Source organism: Mirounga angustirostris, unplaced genomic scaffold, assembly GCF_029215605.1.
Source record: "Mirounga angustirostris isolate CCGP_5_RB_7025 unplaced genomic scaffold, mMirAng1.0.hap1 SCAF_3, whole genome shotgun sequence".
NCBI classification, from domain to species: Eukaryota; Metazoa; Chordata; class Mammalia; order Carnivora; family Phocidae; genus Mirounga; species Mirounga angustirostris.
Genome location: NW_026991711.1, coordinates 68182271 through 68203771, shown reverse-complemented (window position 1 = coordinate 68203771; position 21501 = coordinate 68182271). Strand labels below are relative to the sequence as shown.

At 41.6% G+C, this 21501-nt stretch overlaps 1 protein-coding gene across 1 annotated transcript in view; it reads left to right on the top strand.

The window, feature by feature from the left end:
• KL (klotho) overlaps nt 1-19835 on the top strand; it is a 43571-nt gene extending 23736 nt beyond the window's left edge. Inside the window, exons 2-5 of the mRNA XM_045867524.3 lie at nt 10392-10902; nt 12043-12311; nt 17369-18470; nt 19008-19835. Of these exons, the coding sequence (XP_045723480.1) occupies nt 10392-10902; nt 12043-12311; nt 17369-18470; nt 19008-19345 (2220 nt within the window). The 3' untranslated portion in view covers nt 19346-19835. The remainder of the gene's footprint in view (nt 1-10391; nt 10903-12042; nt 12312-17368; nt 18471-19007) is intronic.
• Nucleotides 19836-21501: the final 1666 nt, after the last annotated feature.

Below are 21501 nucleotides of genomic sequence, written 5' to 3'. Positions count from 1 at the left end.
TCTTTTGCCTGCACCAAGGCAATAGCTACCTAAAACAGAAGGCAGAGAAGGCTCTAGATAATAAAGGAAAAGTAGAATGTCATTTCAGGATTGATGGGTTTCCTTGCCACTATCTTGCCCTCCTGGAGATGGTTTGCCACATAGCAGCCAGTGATCTTTTAAAAATCATAAATTACATTACTACCACACTTGAAGAATAAACTTACCCGGCCAGTCACAATTGTAAGTGCTTTTCATATACTGACTTATTTCATCCCCGTAAGAATAGGAACATAAGGTGCTATTCTTGTCCTTATTTTACAGATGAGGCAACAGAGGCACAGAGAGTTGGATGGTGTGTCCAAGGTCACACAGCTGATAAAGGCACAGAATTAGAACAGTCTGACTTAGCCCACGTTCTTAACTATCTAGTGAATTTCACCTTATTTAGAACAGAATCCAAACTCCTTATTTGGCCCTACAAGGCTGGGCCAGCCTGACGCAGTTCCAGCTCCCTGAGAAGCAGACCTTGGGGGAAGAAGTACTTGAAGCAGTGAGGGCATGAGAGCAGAACTAGGGAAGGGGTAAAGGCAAGCGATGTTGCCATTTCAGCTTGACCCCCTGCGGGACCGCTGGACTGTAAGCTGCCTTCAGTGGGACTTTTGAACTCCCACACCTGTCAGTCATTGGCAAGGGCCCCTCTTGGTTTGGAGGTGGGAGAGGGGGCTAAATACCTGTGTCTGATCTTCTTTTTAGGAGGTGCCCCCTTTACTTTCTATATGGCTTTCCTCCAACCTGCCACCTTCTCGCCAGACCCACAGATCTTTCTTTACACTTGCCCAATCCTCTACCCAGAATGCTTTTTCTCTCCAGGTCTTATTTAGCATTCTTCATTTATGCTGTTATTGATAGATCTCTCCTCAAACATCCCTGCTCAAAGAAGCGTTTTGTATTGTACCCCTCCATTCTGATCCCTGCCACCTCCTAGTCTCTTCCTCAGCTGTATTTCGAGGATCTCTCTTTCTCCCTAGAATGTAAGCTCCATGAGCTCAGAATCTTATTTCGAATCCTATTGATTTCTAGAAACTTAGAAAGGTACCTAAGACAACATTTGTTGAATGAATAAATAAGTGAGTGAATAAATCAGTATTCATCTCTTTACTTAAAAGCTAAATAACTGCAAATTTTTATTTAAAGACTTAAACATTTTTTTCTTATTTATTTATTTATGTAAGTAACCTCTATACCCAACGTGGTGCTCAAACTCACAACCCCAGGATCAAGAGTCACATGCTCTTCTGACTGAGCCAGCCAGGCACCCCTTTTTTTGTTAACTTGTGATGAGCAGATTTTAACTTTGATGAAGTCCAGTTTATCAGTTTTTTCTTTTATGATTAGTGCTTTCTATGTTCTAAGATCAAGAGGCTTTGTTTTGTTCTATGTTTCATAGTTTTAGCTTTCACATTTGGATCTATGATCTGTCTCAAATGAATTTTTATGCAAGGTGTAAGATTAAGTTCATTGTTTTTTCATATATTTTTCCAATTCTTGCAAGAGAATTTGTTTTTTTAAATTTTATTTTATTATGTTATGTTAATCACCATACATTACATCATTAGTTTTTGTTGTAGTGTTCCATGATTCATTGTTTGCATATAGCACCCATCACCAGGCTAACCACTCCCCTCTAGAACCCTCAGTTTATTTCTCAGAGTCCATAGTTTCTCATGGTTCGTCTCCCCCTGTGATTCCCCCCCCTTCATTTTTCCCTTCCTACTATCTTCTTTTTTTTTTTTAACATATAATGTATTATTTGTTTCAGATAACAGTGATTCAACAGTCTTACACAATTCACAGCACTCACCATAGCACATACCCTCCCCAACGTCTATCACCCAGCCACCCCATCCCTCCCACCCCCCACCACTCCAGCAACCCTCAGTTTGTTTCCTGAGATTAAGAATTCCTCATATCAGTGAGATCATATGATACATGTCTTTCTCTGATTGACTTATTTCGCTTAGCATAATACCCTCTAGTTCCATCCACGTCGTCACAAATGACAAGATTTCGTTTTTTTGATGGCTGCATAATATTCCAGTGTGTGTGTGTGTGTGTGTATACACACACACACATATATATCACATCATCTTTATCCATTCTTCTTTTGATGGACATCTTGGGTCTTTCCAGTTTGGCTATTGTGGACATTGCTGCTATAAATATCGGGGTGCATGTACCCCTTCGGATCCTTACATTTGTATCTTTGGGGTAAATACCCAGTAGTGCAATTGCTGGGTCGTAGGGTAGCTCTATTTTCAACTTTTTGAGGAATCTCCATACTGTTTTCCAGAGTGGCTGCACCAGCTTGCATTCCCACCAACAGTGTAGGAGGGTTCCCCTTTCTCTGCATCCTCGCCAACACCTGTCATTTCCTGACTTGTTAATTTTAGCCATTCTGACTGGTGTGAGGTGGTATCTCATTGAGGTTTTGATTTGGATTTCCCTGATGCCGAGCGATGTTGAGCACTTTTTCATGTGTCTGTGGCCATTTGGATGTCTTCTTTGGAAAAATGTCTGTTCAAGTCTGCAAGAGAGTTTGTTGAAAAGGTTTTCCTTTGCCCTATAAGTGCATTGATGCGTTTGTTAGAAATCAGTTCGCATTAGGTTAATTTTTGAATTCTCTGTTCTTCTTTGATCTATTTGTCTGTTCTTATGCCAGTACCACACCATATTGAATATTATAGCTTTAGAGTAAGTCTTGGAATCCAGTCATGTGAGTGCTTCTGTTTTGTTCTTCCTTTAGCAATTTATTTGAACTTATCTATGTCCTTTGAATAATCATATACATTTTAGAAACAACTCATCAATGTCTACAAAAAATGTGTTGGGGATTTTGTATGGGATTGTGTGGAATTTAGAGATCAATTTGGGGAGGATGGATAACTTCCAGTGTTGACTCTTCCAATCCGTAAACATGGTATCTCTCCAATCCAACCTTGTCCCAGAGTCTTAGCTTAAACAGTAAGGAAATCATACAACGAAAGGCAGAACTAAAAATTTAAAAAGTGGTATCTTTCTCCTTTTACTATTTCTTCTTGAGCCACTTATAGTAATTTGTGTATTTCTAGGAATTTGTTCATTTCATCTAGGTTATCTTATTTGTTGGCATACAATTGCTTAGTCCCTTATAATCCTTTTATTATGGAAGTAGATATACAGAAAAGATCAGTAGTAATGTCCCCACTTCTGTTTCTGATTTTAGTAATTTAAGTCTTCTCTCTGTTTTTCATAGTTTAGATAATTTGTCAGATAATTGTCTGGCTACTTTATCTTGTTTATATACACTCTAATCTTTATTATTTCCTTTATTCTGCCAACTGTAGGTTTAGTTTACTCTTCTTTTTGTTTCATTAAGGTGGAAGGTTAAGTTCTTGATTTGAGGTCTTTCTTTTTTAATGTGGTCACAAGTATAAAATTTCTTCTGAGCACTGCTTTTGCTGCATCCCATGAGTCTTGGCATGTTGTGGTTTGATTTTTATTCATCTCCAAATATTTTCTAATATTCCTTGTGATTTCTTCTTTGACCCATTGATTTCTAAGAATGTGTTCTTAAATTTCCACATATTTGTGAATGCTATTGATTTCTCATTTCACTTCCCAGTGGTCAGAGAAGATACTTTGTATGATCTCAGTCTTTTAAAATTTATTAAGAATTGTTCTGGGGGCGCCTGGGTGGCTCAGTTGGTTAAGCGACTGCCTTCGGCTCAGGTCATGATCCTGGAGTCCCGGGAAAAAGTCCCGCATCGGGCTCCCTGCTCGGCAGGGAGTCTGCTTCTCCCTCTGACCCACCCCCCCTCATGCTCTCTCTCTCTCATTCTCTCTCTCAAATAAATAAATAAAATCTTAAAAAAAAAAAAGAATTGTTTTGGGTCCTCACATATGGTCAGTTCTGGGGAATGTTTCATGGGCACTTGAGAAAATTGTGTATCTGTTCTTGTTGGACAGGCTGTTCTAGATGTCTGTTAGCTCTGAGTGATTTATAGTAATGTCCAAGGCCTCTGTTTTCTTGTTGATCTGTTGTCTAGGTTTTCTTTTTTTCCTTCTTCTTTTTTTTTTAAGATTTTATTTATTTATTTGATAGAGAGAGAGCACAAGCAGGGGGAGTGGCAGGCAGAGGGAGAGGGAGAAGCAGACTCCCTGCTGCTCAGAGAGCCCTATGTGGGACTCGATCCCAGGACCCTGGGATCATAACCTATGCTGAAAGCAGACACTTAACCGACTGAGCCACCCAGGTGCCTGCTGTCTAGATTTTCTGTCCATTATTGAAAGTGGAGTATTAAAGTCTGCAACAATTATTATCAAGTTATGTATTTCTCCCCTCAATTCTATCAATTTTTGCTTCATTAATTTTGTTCTCTTTTTGGTGTGCATGTGTTTATAATTGTTATATATTCTTGATGGATTGACCTTCTTATCCATAAGTAATGTTCCTTTTGTCCCTTGCAACAATTTTTTACTTAAAACTATATTTTGGGGCGCCTGGGTGGCTCAGTTGGTTAAGCGACTGCCTTCGGCTCAGGTCATGATCCTGGAGTCCCGGGATCGAGTCCCGCATCGGGCTCCCTGCTCGGCAGGGAGCCTGCTTCTCCCTCTGACCCTCCCCCCTCTCATGTGCTCTCTGTCTCTCTCATTCTCTCTGTCTCAGATAAATAAATAAAATCTTTAAAACAAAAAACAAAAAACAATATATTTTGTCTTATATTAGTATTGCCACCCCATCTCTCTTTTGGTGCATTTAAAAAATATTGTGCTTGATCTCCAGTTATTTCAAGGATTTTTGCATAGATATTCCAGGGAACATAGATTTTTCAGAACGTAGATTTCAAAATCAACACTGAGGTTGGGAAGGAAGTGGAGAAGATATCACACACCAGTGTCTTATGCCTCAAATTGGATCATTAGTGCATTTTGAGAAAATGCAGTATTATTCTCAGAGGCCTACTATGCCAAATTCCTTCTAATTTATTTTCTTAATGGTGTGTGCCTGAAAGCTCTCTGTCTTTCAAGGTCTCAGAAATGAAATGCAACCAGGGTATCTTATGAGAGAGTTTTCTCACTCTGAATCAGAAAAATGTTTGCTTCTGTCCCAAACTCTTTGATCTGGTTCTTACTGCCAGCCTTCATTCCTCCATATCTGTTCATTATACTTACTCTGCCCCAGACATTTTGCTAGAATATGAGAAGAGAGAGATGAAGGATCCACTCAAAGTCTTGGAAACCCCTATAATCTAGACACTTACATGAATGCAACACAATATGGTGAAGGTTTTTGATCGAGGCCAGCCATGGAGACACATGGAATGGACACTTAGGGGCAGAGAGATGGAAGATGTCAGGGAAGACTTCCCGGAGGGGTGATGTCTGAGCTGGGTTTTGAAGTGGGGTGAGCTGGAGGGACCGGGGACTGGAAAACTTGGGAGAGCTGCCCCTTCGAAGGCATGAAAGCTTAGGGGACTTCAGACTTTCGCAGAGGGTTCAGTGTGTCTGGGACTTAGTTGCTGAGGCAGAGACCATAGGGCACAACAGAGAACAATTAGGCAGCGGTTATTTAGATCACGGCTTTCAAATAACCATCATGGACAGTTCAGAGGGCCAGCCATTTGGCTCCTATGAGCTATTTTCCTTTCTTAAATTTTAAGTTTTTTTTCTTACCTCTAAAGCAATACATGCATATGGTAGAAAATGAAAAAATATAGATAAACAAGTTGAAGAGAATTATACCACTTGCAACCCTGCTACAAAACCTTTTTTTTTTAACAACTTATAAATCATTCCAGGTTTTTATGTACATGTTTTTCTGTAATAAAAAATATTGTTAAACTCTCCTTACTGCTTTGTAATCTGTTCTGTTCAGTTAGTATTTTAGAAACAGTTTTGCCATGTTAATGGACGTTCTTCTGTATTATTAATGTCTGAATAGTAGTATATCTTTAGTCATACCATAATGTGTTAAAACATGCATATATGGGTGTGAATATATTTGAATATTGGACATTTCAATTGTTTTCAATATTTCGCTCTTAGAAATAGTGTGTAGGTGAACATTCTTATGCATAACCTTAATTACTTCCCTGAGTCCTTGTCAATAGCTTTATTAAATCTCAATCTTGAGGGCGCCTGGGTGGCTCAGTTGGTTAAGCGACTGCCTTCAGCTCAGGTCATGATCCCGGAGTCCTGGGATCGAGTCCCGCATCGGGTTCCCTGCTCTGCGGGGAGCCTGCTTCTCCCTCTCCCACTCCCCCTGCTTGTGTTCCCTCTCTCGCTGTGTCTCTTTCTGTCAAATAAATAAATAAAATCTTAAAAAAAAAAAAATCTCAATCTTGAAATGACAAACTTGTAAGACGAACATACATGGAATAATTAGAAAGCAATGCAAAAACAAAGATAACCATGTCCCTCTTAATCATCCTTAGCTGTTGCCACACCTAAGGTGGTGACCTTCCTACACCTTGCCTTACAGTAGTCGATCACTCAAATCTACCATGTGAACATGGAATGAAGGTGAATGAGGCAGGCTTCAGTTCAGTTCGACAGACACTGGGGCCTCCATGGGCCAGGGAGGGGATGAGGGAGCACCCAGGCAGCTTTGTCTGGGCAGGAAGGCGTCATCACCTGCAAGAGAGGTATGCCTAAGACTTGGAGGGTGCCGCGAGAAGGACGTGCAGCCCGGTGTGGCAGATTGGGTGGGGGTGGGGGACTTTCTGGAGAAGATGCCATGCCTGGGATGACCACCATGTTGGGCTGCTGTGGAGAGCAGTCAAAGAGCAGATCAAGTAGGGGTTTTGGGGTTGGGTGAGCGGTTAAGACAAGAGATATCCAAGACGCTTTCTATATTAGTTTGCATTCTCCAGAGAAAGAGTTCACCGGTCCTTCCCTTTTCTCTTCAGCCCCTCAATGCATTGGATGATGCCAACCCACACTGGTGAGGCTGATCTTTACTCAGCCTACCAATTCAAATGCTAATTTCTTCCAGAAGTACCCTCAAAGACACACCCGGAAGTAATGTTGTTATGGTTTGTTAAATTAACATTTGTTAAGCGGAGCACAGTGCTGGATGGTGAGCCTCAGTGCCACAACTGACCAACTGACCACAAGAGAACTTGAAATAGGGAAGTCTGTGACTCCCAGGTCCTAGAGGAAGTACACGGCCTTAAGGGGCCACTTGGGGAGATCAAGGCAGAGCGAAGACAAAGAGAGAGGCAGGGCCTAAATACAGGCCTTTATTCAGGTTCCTGGGCTAGGGCCAGGCTGGTCATTTCAAGCGGAAAAAAAAAGGATCTTGGTAAGCCCCGGTGGGGTGGGGGGTAGTCTATCTAAAGGGCCCATAAGGCATCCAGGTGCTGGAAGGGAGGGGAGCCTGTTGATCACAAGGGCAGATCCGGAGGTCATGTCAGGAACTTAAATTTGCCTGTGACCCTGAAGGCTGCTGACTGGGGCATGCCCTTGCTGGAGAGGCTGGTGTCAGCTGCAGGTCCCTGAAGGCCACTTGGCCAAACAAAATGGATGCTGAGGCAGCAATACCGTGGTGCAGCTTAGCTAGACCCTTGATAAATGTTTTACCAGCTATCTGGGGGGGGGGGGGGGGTTGGGGGGGCGGTTAGTCCAGGCAAGTGGACACATAAAATTAATCATCAACTTCCCAATGCTGCAAATTTATACTTCTCTAAAATAATCAGCTACTCACTAGACATTTTTCCTTGCCTCCTATCCTTTCATCCTCTTCGTGTCCCTGCAGAACACCTTCTATTCTTATTTGTACAGAATAAGGATGGTATTGGTAATGGATGGTAGTGGATGGGGGAGTTGGAATCCAAACCTAAGTCTCTTTTTTTTTTTTTTTTAAAGATTTTATTTATTTATTTGAGAGAGGGAGAATGAGATACAGAGAGCATGAGAGGGAGGAGGGTCAGAGGGAGAAGCAGACCCCCTGCCGAGCAGGGAGCCCGATGCGGGACTCGATCCCGGGACTCCAGGATCATGACCTAAGCCGAAGGCAGTCACTTAACCAACTGAGCCACCCAGGCACCCCAAACCTAAGTCTCTTCTAATCCAAACGCCAGGTGGTATCACTACATCACTTGGCTGTTCTTCAGCTGAATTCCTTAGCTGGTGGTATTCTATACTTTACGGGTTATGCTTTCTCTTTTAGGCCTGCTCATCCTTCAGGTAGAGAAGGAATAAGCATTCATGGAGACCTTACCATATGCAAACTCTCTGTTAGGTGTTCTATGTAATCTCTTTAATCCTCATAACATCCCTGTGAGAGACATAAGGAAGTTAGTCTCACCTGCCCAGTTTAGGTAATGTGGTTAAAGGCACACACAAAAAAGTAATGGAGCAGGAATTTTATCTGACTTTAAAGACCATGTGTATACTACCATGTGGCCCGGGGCATTCATTGCCTCACCAAACCTCCTCTGCGCTGTGTCAAAGAATCCAAGGTTAGAGGAATGGCCCATTAGCTTAGGCCTTTCTGTTTTATGACTCCTCCTTCAGCTACCTGCCAAACTGACCCAGATTAGGAAGTTCTGGGGTTGTTTTTTCTTTTGCCTGGCCCCTTACACTGTCCATCACACCATTTCTTCTATAGTAGTGTGTCTGTTAGATTTAGGACATGAGTGTCTGTGGGCCTTAATTGGGCCAAGTTAGGAAAGTGCCCTGGTCTGCCTGACAATGGGGAAGAGAGAGGTGAGGGGGTAGAGGTGAGGAAGATAAAGGTGGGAGATGTCACGAAGCCAGCAGCCCAGCATGACTGAACCCCAGTTTCTTGAACCATGTGGGCAAATGCCACTATTCTTCTGCTTCCCTTTTTATTCTCCATTTCCTTTTTAGCATATGGGTAGCTGCTTCAGGTCATGAAAAAATATATTCAGTGGAATGAAACAGTAGATATTTACCAAGAAACTAAAAATGAAAGTTAGACATAAACTGTTTTATTCCATTGAACTATTTGGCTGAACTCATAAGAACAGTGATGAGATCATTCTTGGACACCTGCACCAAAATGAACCACAATAAGAATATTTAGGAAAGATGAAGAGGATATTTGGCATACTGAGAGAACGAGCTTCTTTAGGCCCAGGGAGTGGGATGAAATTGGCATGATCATTTTGGAGAACATGAGTCAAACAGAGAATTGGAATGGGGTTTTTCAGGGAAGATATATTAAGGGAGTAAAAGGCTGATAAACAGCACTTACATTTGTAGAAAAATAAGGGGAGTAAATCAAGGAATTCAAAAGTGAAGGGAAACTTAATTCAAGTAAGGGAGGAAAAACCCTGTAAACCTCACTAGTCTTTGTAAGTAAAAGGAAAACAAGTGAAAGTAAGCTATCAGAAGTCAGTAAGATTTTATGGGAGTATGAAGTTAATCTTAAGAAAGCAAAACCCATTTCATTGCTGTAGGAAACTCCCAGCTGAGCACTGACTAACAATGGACATCTGATCTCCTTGAAGCTGTATTTGGGTGACTCTTGCTCTTGGCTTGTACCTTGCACCCTGGGTCTTGTGGGAAACCAGCGCTGTCCCAGAGTTCCAGAGGGTGGGCCAAGGTTAGATATTGGAGTTGGTCCTTAATTTATTGTGCTGATTTTTCTTAGGGAAGAATAAAGAGGGCGCCTGGGTGGCTCAGTTGGTTAAGCAACTGCCTTCAGCTCAGGTCATGATCCTGGAGTCCCGGGATCGAGTCCCGCATCAGGCTCCCTGCTCAGTGGAGAGCCTGCTTCTGCCTCTCTCTCTACTTGCCTCTCTGCCTACTTGTGCTTTCTCTCTGTGTGTCAAATAAATAAATAAAATCTTTAAAAAAAAAAAAGAATAAAGATTGTGGGAACATGTGGTAGAATTTTAGCTGTGAGGTATGAACACAAAATATTAAATTGACTCCCAACAACTTGAGTCAACTCGAAAACTCCCAGTCTCTTAGGATAAAAAAATATATATAATCCTATTTAGAAATTCCTGGTGTGATCATAATGCAGGATTGGTTCTTCTCATGAAGCCTATTAATGAAAAATTACATAATCCAAAGTCAATTAAGTAGTAAGATATTATAAGAAATTCTTATTTCATTAACTTTTCAAAGAATGAATAATCACTTTGCATTCAAGACAAAAAATTCACATTTTCCACTGGCTACTGAAAAACAATGGAAACAATTCCAGTCATGGTAGCAGCTCTCTGTGGGCTGACCCACCTCTGAAAATAATTTATTGTTTCCAGGTGACTTTTACATTGTGGGGTTATTCATTAGGTTAGGCTTGATGAGAAACAGATACCAATAGAGTTGGGAATTCAAAAATGTGTTTCTTCTCACAATCAGAGATAAATTCACCATGGCTTTTCTCTTTATAGGCTCATGCCAAAATCTGGCATCTCTACAATACTTCTTTCCGTCCAACTCAGGGAGGCCAGGTATCCATTGCCCTAAGCTCCCACTGGATCAATCCTCGAAGAATGACCGACCATAGCATCAAAGAATGTCAAAAATCTCTTGACTTTGTACTAGGCTGGTTTGCCAAACCCATATTCATTGATGGTGACTATCCTGAGAGCATGAAGAATAATCTTTCATCTCTTCTGCCTGATTTTACTGAATCTGAGAAAAAGTTCATCAAGGGAACAGCTGACTTTTTTGCTCTTTCTTTTGGACCAACCTTGAGTTTTCAACTATTAGACCCTCACATGAAGTTCCGCCAATTGGAATCTCCCAGCCTGAGGCAACTCCTTTCTTGGATTGACCTTGAATATAACCACCCTCAAATATTTATTGTGGAAAATGGCTGGTTTGTCTCAGGGACCACCAAGAGAGATGATGCCAAATATATGTATTACCTCAAAAAATTCATAATGGAAACCTTAAAAGGTAGGATTGGGGATAAAATTCTAATTTCCTGCCAAAATCCACAGGAAAAACAATCTTTCAGATGATCTGTAATAAACTATGTGAATTTATAGTTTTTATCGTAATGCAGAAAATCATTTTGGCAATAGCAGGAATGCATTATGTAACACCTTTCTCGTTGGTTCTTGAGGAACTTAAATTCATTTTTAAAAGTCGTTTTGTGGGGCGCCTGGGTGGCTCAGTCGTTAAGTGTCTGCCTTCGGCTCAGGTCATGATCCCAGGTTCCTGGGATTGAGCCCTGCATCGGGCTCCCTGCTCAGCAGGAAGCCTGCTTCTCCCTCTCCCACTCCCCCTGCTTGTGTTCCCTCTCTCACTGTCTCTCTGTCAAATAAATAAATAAAATCCCTCGGAGTTACTACTCTAGATTTTTAGATTATATTAAGGATTAAGCAAATCCCAGTATATCTAGATCTCTGTACATGTTCTTGGGTTCTTATTATTTGCACTGAATAAAGCAATTTTTTTTATTCTTATGTTAATCCCCATACATTACATCATTAGTTTTAGATGAAATGTTCCATGATTCATTGTTTGTGCATAACACCCAGTGCTCCATGCAGAATGTGCCCTCCTCAATACCCACCACTAGGCTAACCCATCCTCCCACCCCCCTCCCCTCTAGAACCCTCAGTTTGTTTTTCAGAGTCCATCGTCTCTCATGGTTCGTCTACCCCTCCGATTTCCCCCGCTTCATTCAAATAAAACAATTTTTAAAGAAAAAAGAATACCAACACTTTCTGAAGAAAATATTGTGTAGCTCATGCTTTTAAAGATTTTAATCCGTTTATTGCCACAGCCACAATGCTAGGATAGACAGTGGAAGAAGACATCTTCTCAGGCCCAATGACCACCTACTGGAAATAAAAATAGTCCGAGTAAAAACATATTGGAGATCATCCTATTTGTGAAGACATTTATTTCTAGAATTATCCTGGTGTGATAGCCTTTTATTCGTAAGAAAGGTCCTTGGTTTACCAAACAATGTGCATTATTCGTAACTTATTTCCATAAGTAGTAAGCCCCTCAGATGTTCTTGAGTCATGAGGCCAGTGCCCAGCTAAGGGTCTGTCGTGTTGTTCTTGTCCTTTCTTCTCTTTGCAGCCATCAGGATGGATGGGGTGGATGTCATCGGGTACACGGCGTGGTCCCTTATGGATGGCTTCGAGTGGCACAGAGGCTACAGCATCAGGCGTGGACTCTTCTACGTCGACTTTCTAAGCCAGGAGAAGAAACTGTTGCCAAAGTCTTCAGCCTTGTTCTACCAAAAGCTGATAGAGAAAAATGGCTTCCCTCCTTTACCTGAAAATCAACCCCTAGAAGGGACATTTCCCTGTGACTTTGCTTGGGGAATTGTTGACAACTACATTCAAGTAAGTCAGCTGACAAAACCAATCAGCAGTGTCACCAAGCCCTATCACTAGTAAGTAGTGCTTCCTTATTAGGTTGTCATGGCACATTGTCCATTCTTCAGGCCAAACGTGGTTCCTGAATGAGCACGTTAAGGGCACAGTTTGGAACATGGCTCCCTTCTCTCCAAAAATCTTCCTAACTTCATCCTACACTTTAAATCAGCCCCAAAGGAGGAACAAATTAAAAATATATGAATATTTAAGATCTGAAAAGATAGTAAAAAGATAAAATACTCCCTTTTAATATAGTGGTTTTCAATGCTTTTTAAAGCAGTTGGGTTCTTCCATAAACAAGTAGTAACAGAGAACTGCAAATTTTCTGAGATCTCAGTGGAGCTGCTGAGCCTGAGGCAGGAACATCAGGCAGAGCCCTCCTGAGCATAGCTGCACCCTGTTGCAGAAGTACCTCGGCAATGAAAACCCTTGCTCCAATGATTCACAGCTCAAAATTTCATTTCTAGAACTAGTCATCGAAATGGTAAGGAAGTTCTTCAAAATGGTCAACCAATATTTATTGAACACTTACTATTTAGGTAATCCTCAATATTATTTTTAACTTCCTAATCTTAAGGGAATTTGTTTTCTAGAGTTTGACGGAATATTTTAGAAGGCACTTATTTGGATGCTTAGCGTACAAAGCCCTAGGTTAATCGCCGGGTATGCTTGGTTGAGGGGAGTGCACACTGAGATGAGTAAGGTTGACCCCCGCTTTGAAAGAAGTCTGTTGAGAGAAAATGCGGGATACACACATCATATAATGGAGAGCACAGGGTAGGGTGCTAAGTGAGCAGGGTGGTGGTAGGGTGCTGCTGAGCATTGTGAAAATAGAGATCAAGACAGAGACAAATGTTGGTATTCATAGACAAGCAATGGCATTGAGCATGCTGGGTGCTTCTAGCCAATTCACTGGTTCAGTAGTAAGGAAAAATAACTTTCCCTCTACCCTTCTGAGCTGAGATCCCCTATAAATAAAGACAGATTAACAACAGAAAAACAAATAACAGTTTATTAACATGTGTAGCTTACATATACATGGGAGATACTCAGAGAAAAATGAGTAACTCCTTGAGGTGACTTAGAATTCAGGCTTAAATACATACCATCTTAATAGAAAAAGCCAGAAGCGGGGGTGGGATATAGGTTTCTTAGGAAAGAATAAATAATTTTTCGGAAAGATGAATGGGGCCTTAGAAGAGTAGATGGGAACCACAATAGTTTGTGACAAAGTCTGTCTGGGTGTTGTGGTGACCTCTGGTCTCCTCTTCTGTGACAAGACTCCATCTTTCCTGGGGAATGAAACCCCCCCAGGAGGGGACTGATGACAACTGAGTTCCTTTTGGAGGATCTGTCTTTAGGCAGGTAAGGGGAGTTCAGAGAAAGCCTTTCCCTGCATTTGCTATTTTTTGAGTGCCTGCAGGTCAAAGTAACCAGTTTTATACCAGCAGAGCATACTTTGGGGTGGCAGGCCCTGAACTCCTACAGTCACATTTTGGGGTGGCATATTCTGTTACCCTTCTGTTCAAAAGAAAGTATTTAGAAGAATGCTTGGATCTGAGGAAAGCTAGTTGAAATGGGTTGCTGTTTTCTTGTAAGTATCAAATGGAAATCCTTTATTTATAAGGAAATAAATCAACACTATCCTTAATACATTTTCTGCTGGGTTATATTATTCTTAGGTCTTTCGCAGACCTCAGTTGGGTTAAAGGGCAGTCTCAGACTTAAATCCCTTCTTACATTTAAAAGGCGACTTCGGGACACCGTTAGCAAAGATGTCTGAGCAAGGAGGAAGATGTCTAGCTCTGCCCTGTTGGGCTTGGGGTTTTCCTCCCTCCTCCTCTCTCTTCTCCCTCAGCCTCTGTTCCCAGAATCTCCCTTCTCTAATTTCTCTCCTGCAAGTGGGATTCACAGTGGGGTTCAAATAGGGTGCTGGTGAAGGGGAAAGGGACCAAGGGAGGGAGATGGGCTCCCCATCCTCCCTTCCTCCCCTGCTGGGGGCGAGTTGGTCCCTGGTCTTTGTTCTCTCTCCTGACCTTCTGCCGGGTGCCACTCCCAGCCGGGCTCTGTGCCCCTTGTCCCTAAGGACTCATGCTCTGCCCTGATGTCTCACAGCAGCCCGAGCCTGGGGGGCAGGTAAATTCCCAGTTCAGTTTTACGTGAAGAGAAGTTTCTGCGAGCATTTCTGTGTAGACAGTGTGAACCCAGGGAGTTGTGGGACATGTGAGGAGCCCCTTCACTCCTGCTGTGGTCCCCATCCCTGGACTGTGTTTGCCTTGAGAACTGGTAAGTAGAGAGAAAGTTTTAAGAGTGCAACCTATTTTCGAGAGAGAGAGAGAGAGAAAGAGAGAGAGAGAGAGAAGAGAAACTCTGGTCAGACGTAACAAGTCTGGCAGTGGCGAGGAAGGGAGACAGGGAGGGGATTGCTTTTTCTACTCCTTAGGGGCAGTTGTGTTAGAATTTGATCTGATCCCAGCCATGCATCAGCTCTGGATCCTTCCTCTGAGGTTGCACTGCCCTATTACCTCATCAGTTGGTGGGGGGGAGTCCCTACTCCTTCATCCAGCAGAGCGCCCCCGCCCCCCAGTCTCCCCTACACACAACCAGCCACACACAAACTAATTCCCTCTCAAACCCATGGTGGGTGAACTTCTCCAGAAGCTCTCTAGTGGGAAAAGTTTGCAACTGCTGTTTTGTTCTTTCTGCTTTTCCCCTTGAGCCTTGCATTATTTTGGCAGCGCCCTTCCTAAGCTAACTTCCTCCCTGGCAAAGTAAAAACAAGTTTGCTGTAGGGTGGTTCTGAGGAAGGTGTGCGTATGTTTTAATTTATAAGCTGTTCTCTATACTTTTAATACATTATGTTAAAGCCCTGAAAAGTAATTTTTAAACCATTGAAATTCATTTCTTTCCTCCTGGCTAGCATTTCAAACTCTTAATACAAATAAATTTCTAATATTAATCCTAAAAAAACTTTAAAAAGAATATCCCAGTAAGGACATCCCCTGTTTGAAGTCTGACCTCTGGCTTGTTCACATGGACTGTCACTGTCACTGGACCTAATTTCCCAGACGACAGGTTTGTTTTCCCATAACCACTAATACTCATAGTAAACATAGGTCAGAACCTTCTACAGGCTGGGGACATAGAGCTTCTTTAACCTTGGCCACTATCAGGAGAAGGTTTCTTCCATAATATACTAAATACACACTTTATACCCATTGCTTCTGAAAGGCTCCACTTGATTTTTCATTTTTTTTATTAAGAAAAGTCAACCAGTTAATGGAGGTTAGATAGAATTAAGCCCAAGTACTCATTTCTACGTGTCCTGTATTTTCAAGAAATAGATATTCCCCCCAGAAATTGTACCTTAGTCTCTCATATTTGTTTGCAGACGGACGGAATAAAAGCTGCTGTTTTGGAAAAAATTGTGGTAGAAAAGTTACAAATTCAGTCAACTCCAGAGCTCTGTGAAAATAATCCAAAGAATTCCTTCAAGCTATGAACACTTTCACTTCAAAAGAGCATGCAAATATTTTCTCTTGCAAAGCTGAGGAAACAAGATTTGTGGGTGCATCATGGTGGAAAAATACTTCTCACAGCATTCCCACAGTACTAGGGGAAATGCATGTGTGGGTGATCTACAAGGGACAGGTCTCCAGAGAAAGCAATTTCCCTCTGACATGCTGGTTTTTTATTACTTTCCTCTATAAACACAGCACTGACCCCTCCAGAGGAGCAGTCCCTCAGGCTGGCAAAGTGCAAAGAAACCTCCGCTAGAGACTCCAAACCAGAGTTGGACCCCTGCTTGTATTCCGAGGGTCAAACCCAGGGACCTGTTCTAAAAGGATTGTTTCTGAGGAGAAAACTGGTTTACTCAGTGGGTCCTTAGGACGAACTTTCAGTGTGCCTTTTCCTCCATGGTTAACACGTGGAGGGAGCATTTTGTGTTTTCAATTTTACTGCTTTTCCTAAATACTCATTTTCATATCGGAGGCTAATACATCAGATGATTGAAAACCACTGGTGGTATGCTCATCACAGAAAAATAACTCAGGAACGTTTTACAACTAGGTTCAAATAGCCCAGTGAGTGTAAATGACAATATTCTTCCTCATTTCCATGTTCTCTAGCACTTTCACCGTCAGATTGAATTTAAGTTCTGTCTCTGACATTAACGCCAATAAAAGGCAACAGTTACACGCATCTAGCATGTTCTCTACTCACAGCAAACTTCAATTTACGATGTGATTTTTAAGAAGCATGATTTAATTTTAAATATCATTGCATTTTCTGACTCTCACTCAGGTTTTATGCTTTATCTTTTTGTCTATGTTTTTTTTAAATTTGGGAGTCTCATATTATTAGTGATTTCTTTTTATTTTTATTATGTTATGTTAGTCCCCACACAGTACATCATTAGTTTTTGATGTAGTGTTCCATGATTCCTTGTTTGCCTATAACACCCAGTGCTCCATGCAGTATGTGCCCTCCTTATTAGTGATTTCTTATATTAAAATACAAACGTTCAAAAGTACTTTGCTTGCTTAACACAGACCAGAGGTGTGTGAGAATCATGAATGTCTGTCATCTGAAATGTTAAAAAAATCAGATTTTTGGTTTTTTTCTTTTCTTTTTTTATTATTATTATGTTCAATTAGCCCAGCATATAGTACATCATTAGTTTTTGATGTAGTTAGTGTTCAAGGATTTATTAGTTGCATATAACACCCAGTGCTCAACACCACACGTGCGTGCCCTCCTTACCCATCACCCAGCAGATTTTTTTTTTTTTAATCATTAAAGCAACAGTTCGAGAGTTAGGACTATGGGTAAAGCCAATACGCATTAAAAAGCGCAATGTTTTTTTCTTCATGAGCTTAACGATTGACGACAAATGGTTTAAATTTCCTGCTAGAAAGGCTCTCTTTTTGCTCCTCTTGCTTGCTAGTTTCGCGGAAGGGACTGCACGGAATTCCTTTCCCAGTGCGGTCGGGTGAGACTAACGCCTCCTCCTCTCCTGGCAGGTGGACACCACCCTGTCTCAGTTCACCGACCCGAACGTTTACCTGTGGGATGTCCACCACAGTAAGAGGCTGATTAAGGTGGACGGCGTGGTGACCAAGAAGAGGAAGTCCTATTGCGTGGACTTTGCCGCCATCCGGCCCCAGATAGCCTTACTCCAGGAGATGCGCGTTTCGCATTTTCACTTCTCGCTGGACTGGGCCCTGATCCTGCCGCTGGGCAACCAGTCCCAGGTCAACCACACGGTCCTGCACTACTACCGCTGCGTGGTCAGCGAGCTGGTGCGCGCCAACATCACGCCGGTGGTGGCGCTCTGGCGTCCCGCCGCCCCGCACCACGGCCTGCCGCCGCCCCTGGCCAAGCACGGCGCCTGGGAGAACCCCCGCACCGCCCTGGCTTTCGCCGAGTACGCCCGGCTCTGCTTTCAGGATCTCGGCCGCCACGTCAAGTTCTGGATCACCATGGGCGAGCCGTACACGCGGAACATGACCTACAGCGCCGGGCACAATCTGCTAAAGGCCCACGCGTTGGCTTGGCGCGTGTACGATGAGAAGTTCAGGGGCTCTCAGAAAGGCAAAATATCCATAGCCCTGCAGGCCGATTGGATAGAACCCGCCTGCCCTTTCTCCCCGAAGGACAGAGAAGTGGCCGAGAGAGTTTTGGAATTTGACATTGGCTGGCTGGCTGAGCCCATTTTCGGCTCTGGGGATTATCCACGTGTGATGAGGGACTGGCTCAACCAAAGAAATAATTTCCTTCTACCGTATTTCACGGAGGAAGAAAAAAAGCTAATCCGGGGCTCCTTTGACTTTCTGGCTTTAAGCCATTACACCACCATCCTTGTCGACTGGGAAAAAGAAGATCCAATGAAATACAATGATTACCTGGAAGTGCAGGAAATGACCGACATCACCTGGCTCAACTCTCCGGGGCAGGTGGCCGTGGTGCCCTGGGGCTTGCGCAAAGTTCTTAACTGGCTCAAGTTGAAGTACGGAGACCTGCCCATGTATATAATATCCAACGGCATAGACGATGATCCGCTCGCAGCCCAAGACAGGTTGAGGGTGTATTACATGCAGAATTATGTCAATGAAGCTCTGAAAGGTAAGGAGCCCTGGAAACAGCAGTCCCTTGAACCCTTTGGCCCCCTAGGGCATGATATGTGATAGGCACTCAAACATGTACATCCACTGTCGCTCTCGGAGGAAAGTGCTATCCATTCCTTGCCACGCTGAACAAGTCCAAGAGAGACCTAGTATTTCCCCCCAGGGATAATGGAGTTTAACTAAAAGTGGGAGACACTAGCAAAAGAGTGGAAAATTCCCTAGCACCTGCTCAGGGTCTATAAAAGCATGGACTGTCTTGTCCCCCATCTCAGATGGGTTCACAGCACTCTTGCCTCCTTCATGTGCGTAAAGATTTAACCCAAGTACATCGTAAGAGGTTTAACTATGTAAAACCTACTAAGTTAAATGTAGCTCAATATTTGTCCTCTCATGAGAGAAGCCGTTTATGGTTAAACCTAATTTAGTTTTATTAAATGGTATTGAAATTTTCCCTGATGCACGCCCTAATGCTGTGAAAAGGGAAGTGTTGTGTACAAAAAATTTTAATAGCCATTCTGTCCTTTTGTTTTTCTAGCTTACATACTGGATGGTATCAATCTTTGCGGATACTTTGCTTATTCATTTAATGATCGCACAGCTCCGAAGTTCGGCCTCTATCATTATGCTGCAAATCAGTTTGAGCCCAAACCGTCCATGAAACATTACAGGAAAATTATTGAAAACAATGGCTTCCCGAGTCCCGAGACTCTGGGAAGATTTTGTCCAGAGGAATTCACCCTGTGTACCGAATGCAGCTTTTTTCATACCCGAAAGTCTTTACTGGCTTTCATCGCTTTCCTACTTTTTGCTTTTATTATTTCTCTTTCTCTGATTTTCTACTACTCTAAGAAAGGTAGAAGAAGTTATAAATAGTCCTGAACATTTTCCTATTCGTTTATTTTGAAATAATTATGTGCACACATCAGCTGTTAACCATTTGCACTTCTCAGTGTTGTAAAACTATAGATTTCATTTATCCGACTTCTAGAAAAATTTTTTGTGGCATATGACAGACATTTGGAAATGAGCGTAGGTGATTGTAAAATATTGAATAATGTGAATAGTGCCTGGATTTGTTCTTTTTTTGGAGGGTGATCAGAGACTGTCACGGCCATCATTTCTGCAACACACTCTGTAACAAATGTATGGGAAGTGGGAACCATTCCATAATTTTTTTTACAGAAATTGAATGGCCTTATCAGTGCCCATTCCTAAGTGTAGTGTTTATCTTGAAGTAATAATTGCAAATGTTGGAATAAAAAGTTAAATTATAAATTAAATTAGGTTAAAAAGTTAAATCCCAAGTAACCTTACCCAACATAACCAACTGCTATGATGTGCTTAATGGTCTCTGTTGAATCAAGTTTCCCTTGAAAAAGAAATGGCAGAATATAGGAGAGATGACAAAGAGCTCTGGGCTGCCACGTTCCTTTTAAAAGCAGTGTTTCTAGCAAATGCTGGTAATATTAACTTACATATCTGGTTAATGATATATTTGGCAGAGCAAATGATAGAACTTTATTTTATGTGACTTTCAGGGCGCTGTCCAGGCCCTGGGGTCCTTGAGGGCTTTGCGTTACTGGGGCCTTGTCAAGCGCCTGCACATAGGACTTTGAACGTTTGCAGAAAAATAAACATGAATCATGAGATGTTGGGCTCTTCAGGAAGCATAAACCGATCATGAAATGCATTATACTGTGCGGCTCTAGGAGGAGGAAAGGAGAAAAAAGTACTTATTATGAACAACATCATGATTAATTTGATTATAAACCCTTTGATTTTAGAGCGCTCCTTGCAATGAATGATGTGACCTTTCCTGAGCGAAAAAGAATGAAATAATAATTCATCCTGTGAAGAGTGATTTCACTTGCTGTTCTTTAGAACGTGCCATTTCTTTGAATTGAATTTTTTTTTTTTTAATTCTTAATAGGCACCAAAGCATTTGGTCTGATAACACTGGAAGATTTGTTTCTGTGATTGCTGAGGTTTATTTTGTATTTTTGCTGCAACTTCTGTGGAACTAGCTTTGAGCTAGTTTTGCTTTGAACTTTCACACTGAAACATGCTACTGATTTCTAGAAAGGGCTAATGAGGTCTTATCCTTTAATGCCCCTCAAACAAGTTTTGCTGATTTTCAGACAAGGGTCTTTCTGTTGCACTGGCATTGTGGATGATCCTAATGTTTGTTTTATAGATAAGCCAATATCATATCAGGCAAGGTAAACCACTATCATATCAAGCATAACTGATCTTGCTGGCACAGGGTTATAGTATATAATAAAATGCTGTACTGTATTATATATCATCTTCAGGGGTGGTATGATTTTTTTCCATGAAAGATAAGCTTTTGTGGGTATTCTTTTAAAAATTGGACTTATTTTTAAAAATAGAAACTAGAGAATAATAGTTCTTCTATGTATATATTTTTTTCTGATTCTAAGAGTAATATATGTTCGTTGTAAAAAATTTAAAAGCATAGAAACTATACGTAAAGAGAAAAAATGACCTGTAATCTCACCACCAAAGTGGCCACTGTTAACATAGCCTATGTATTTTATTTTACATGGAGTCAGATCATATTGTAAATAATTATGTGTCTTTATTAATTATTTATTGTGTGTGTTTCTTTTGTCATTAGTCTTCAAAAGCACGATTTCCAATAGTTGTAAGAGTGATTCCACTATATGAGTTTATCACAACTTATTTAACCATTCCTATTGGTGGAACTAGTTTCCTATTGTTGATTACTGTTAAGTAATGTTTAAAAACTTTCTTGCTACAATATTAATTTTCATTTCCTTGATGTAGACAGAAGTAATTCTGTCCCTTGATGAAGTATTGTAATAAATCTGCCTGCAACTTTGCTTTTTTCATAATCATATAACTGGCTGCTAGATACATTTCTTTAAAAAAATTTTTTTGAGTTGACTTAGCTACATAGAATATGAGTGGTGAAGAAATGGGTCTGACAGCGAGGCTGGAAGATGGGAGGGTATGGAGGGTGCCCCAGGCTCATCCCTGTGGTTGAG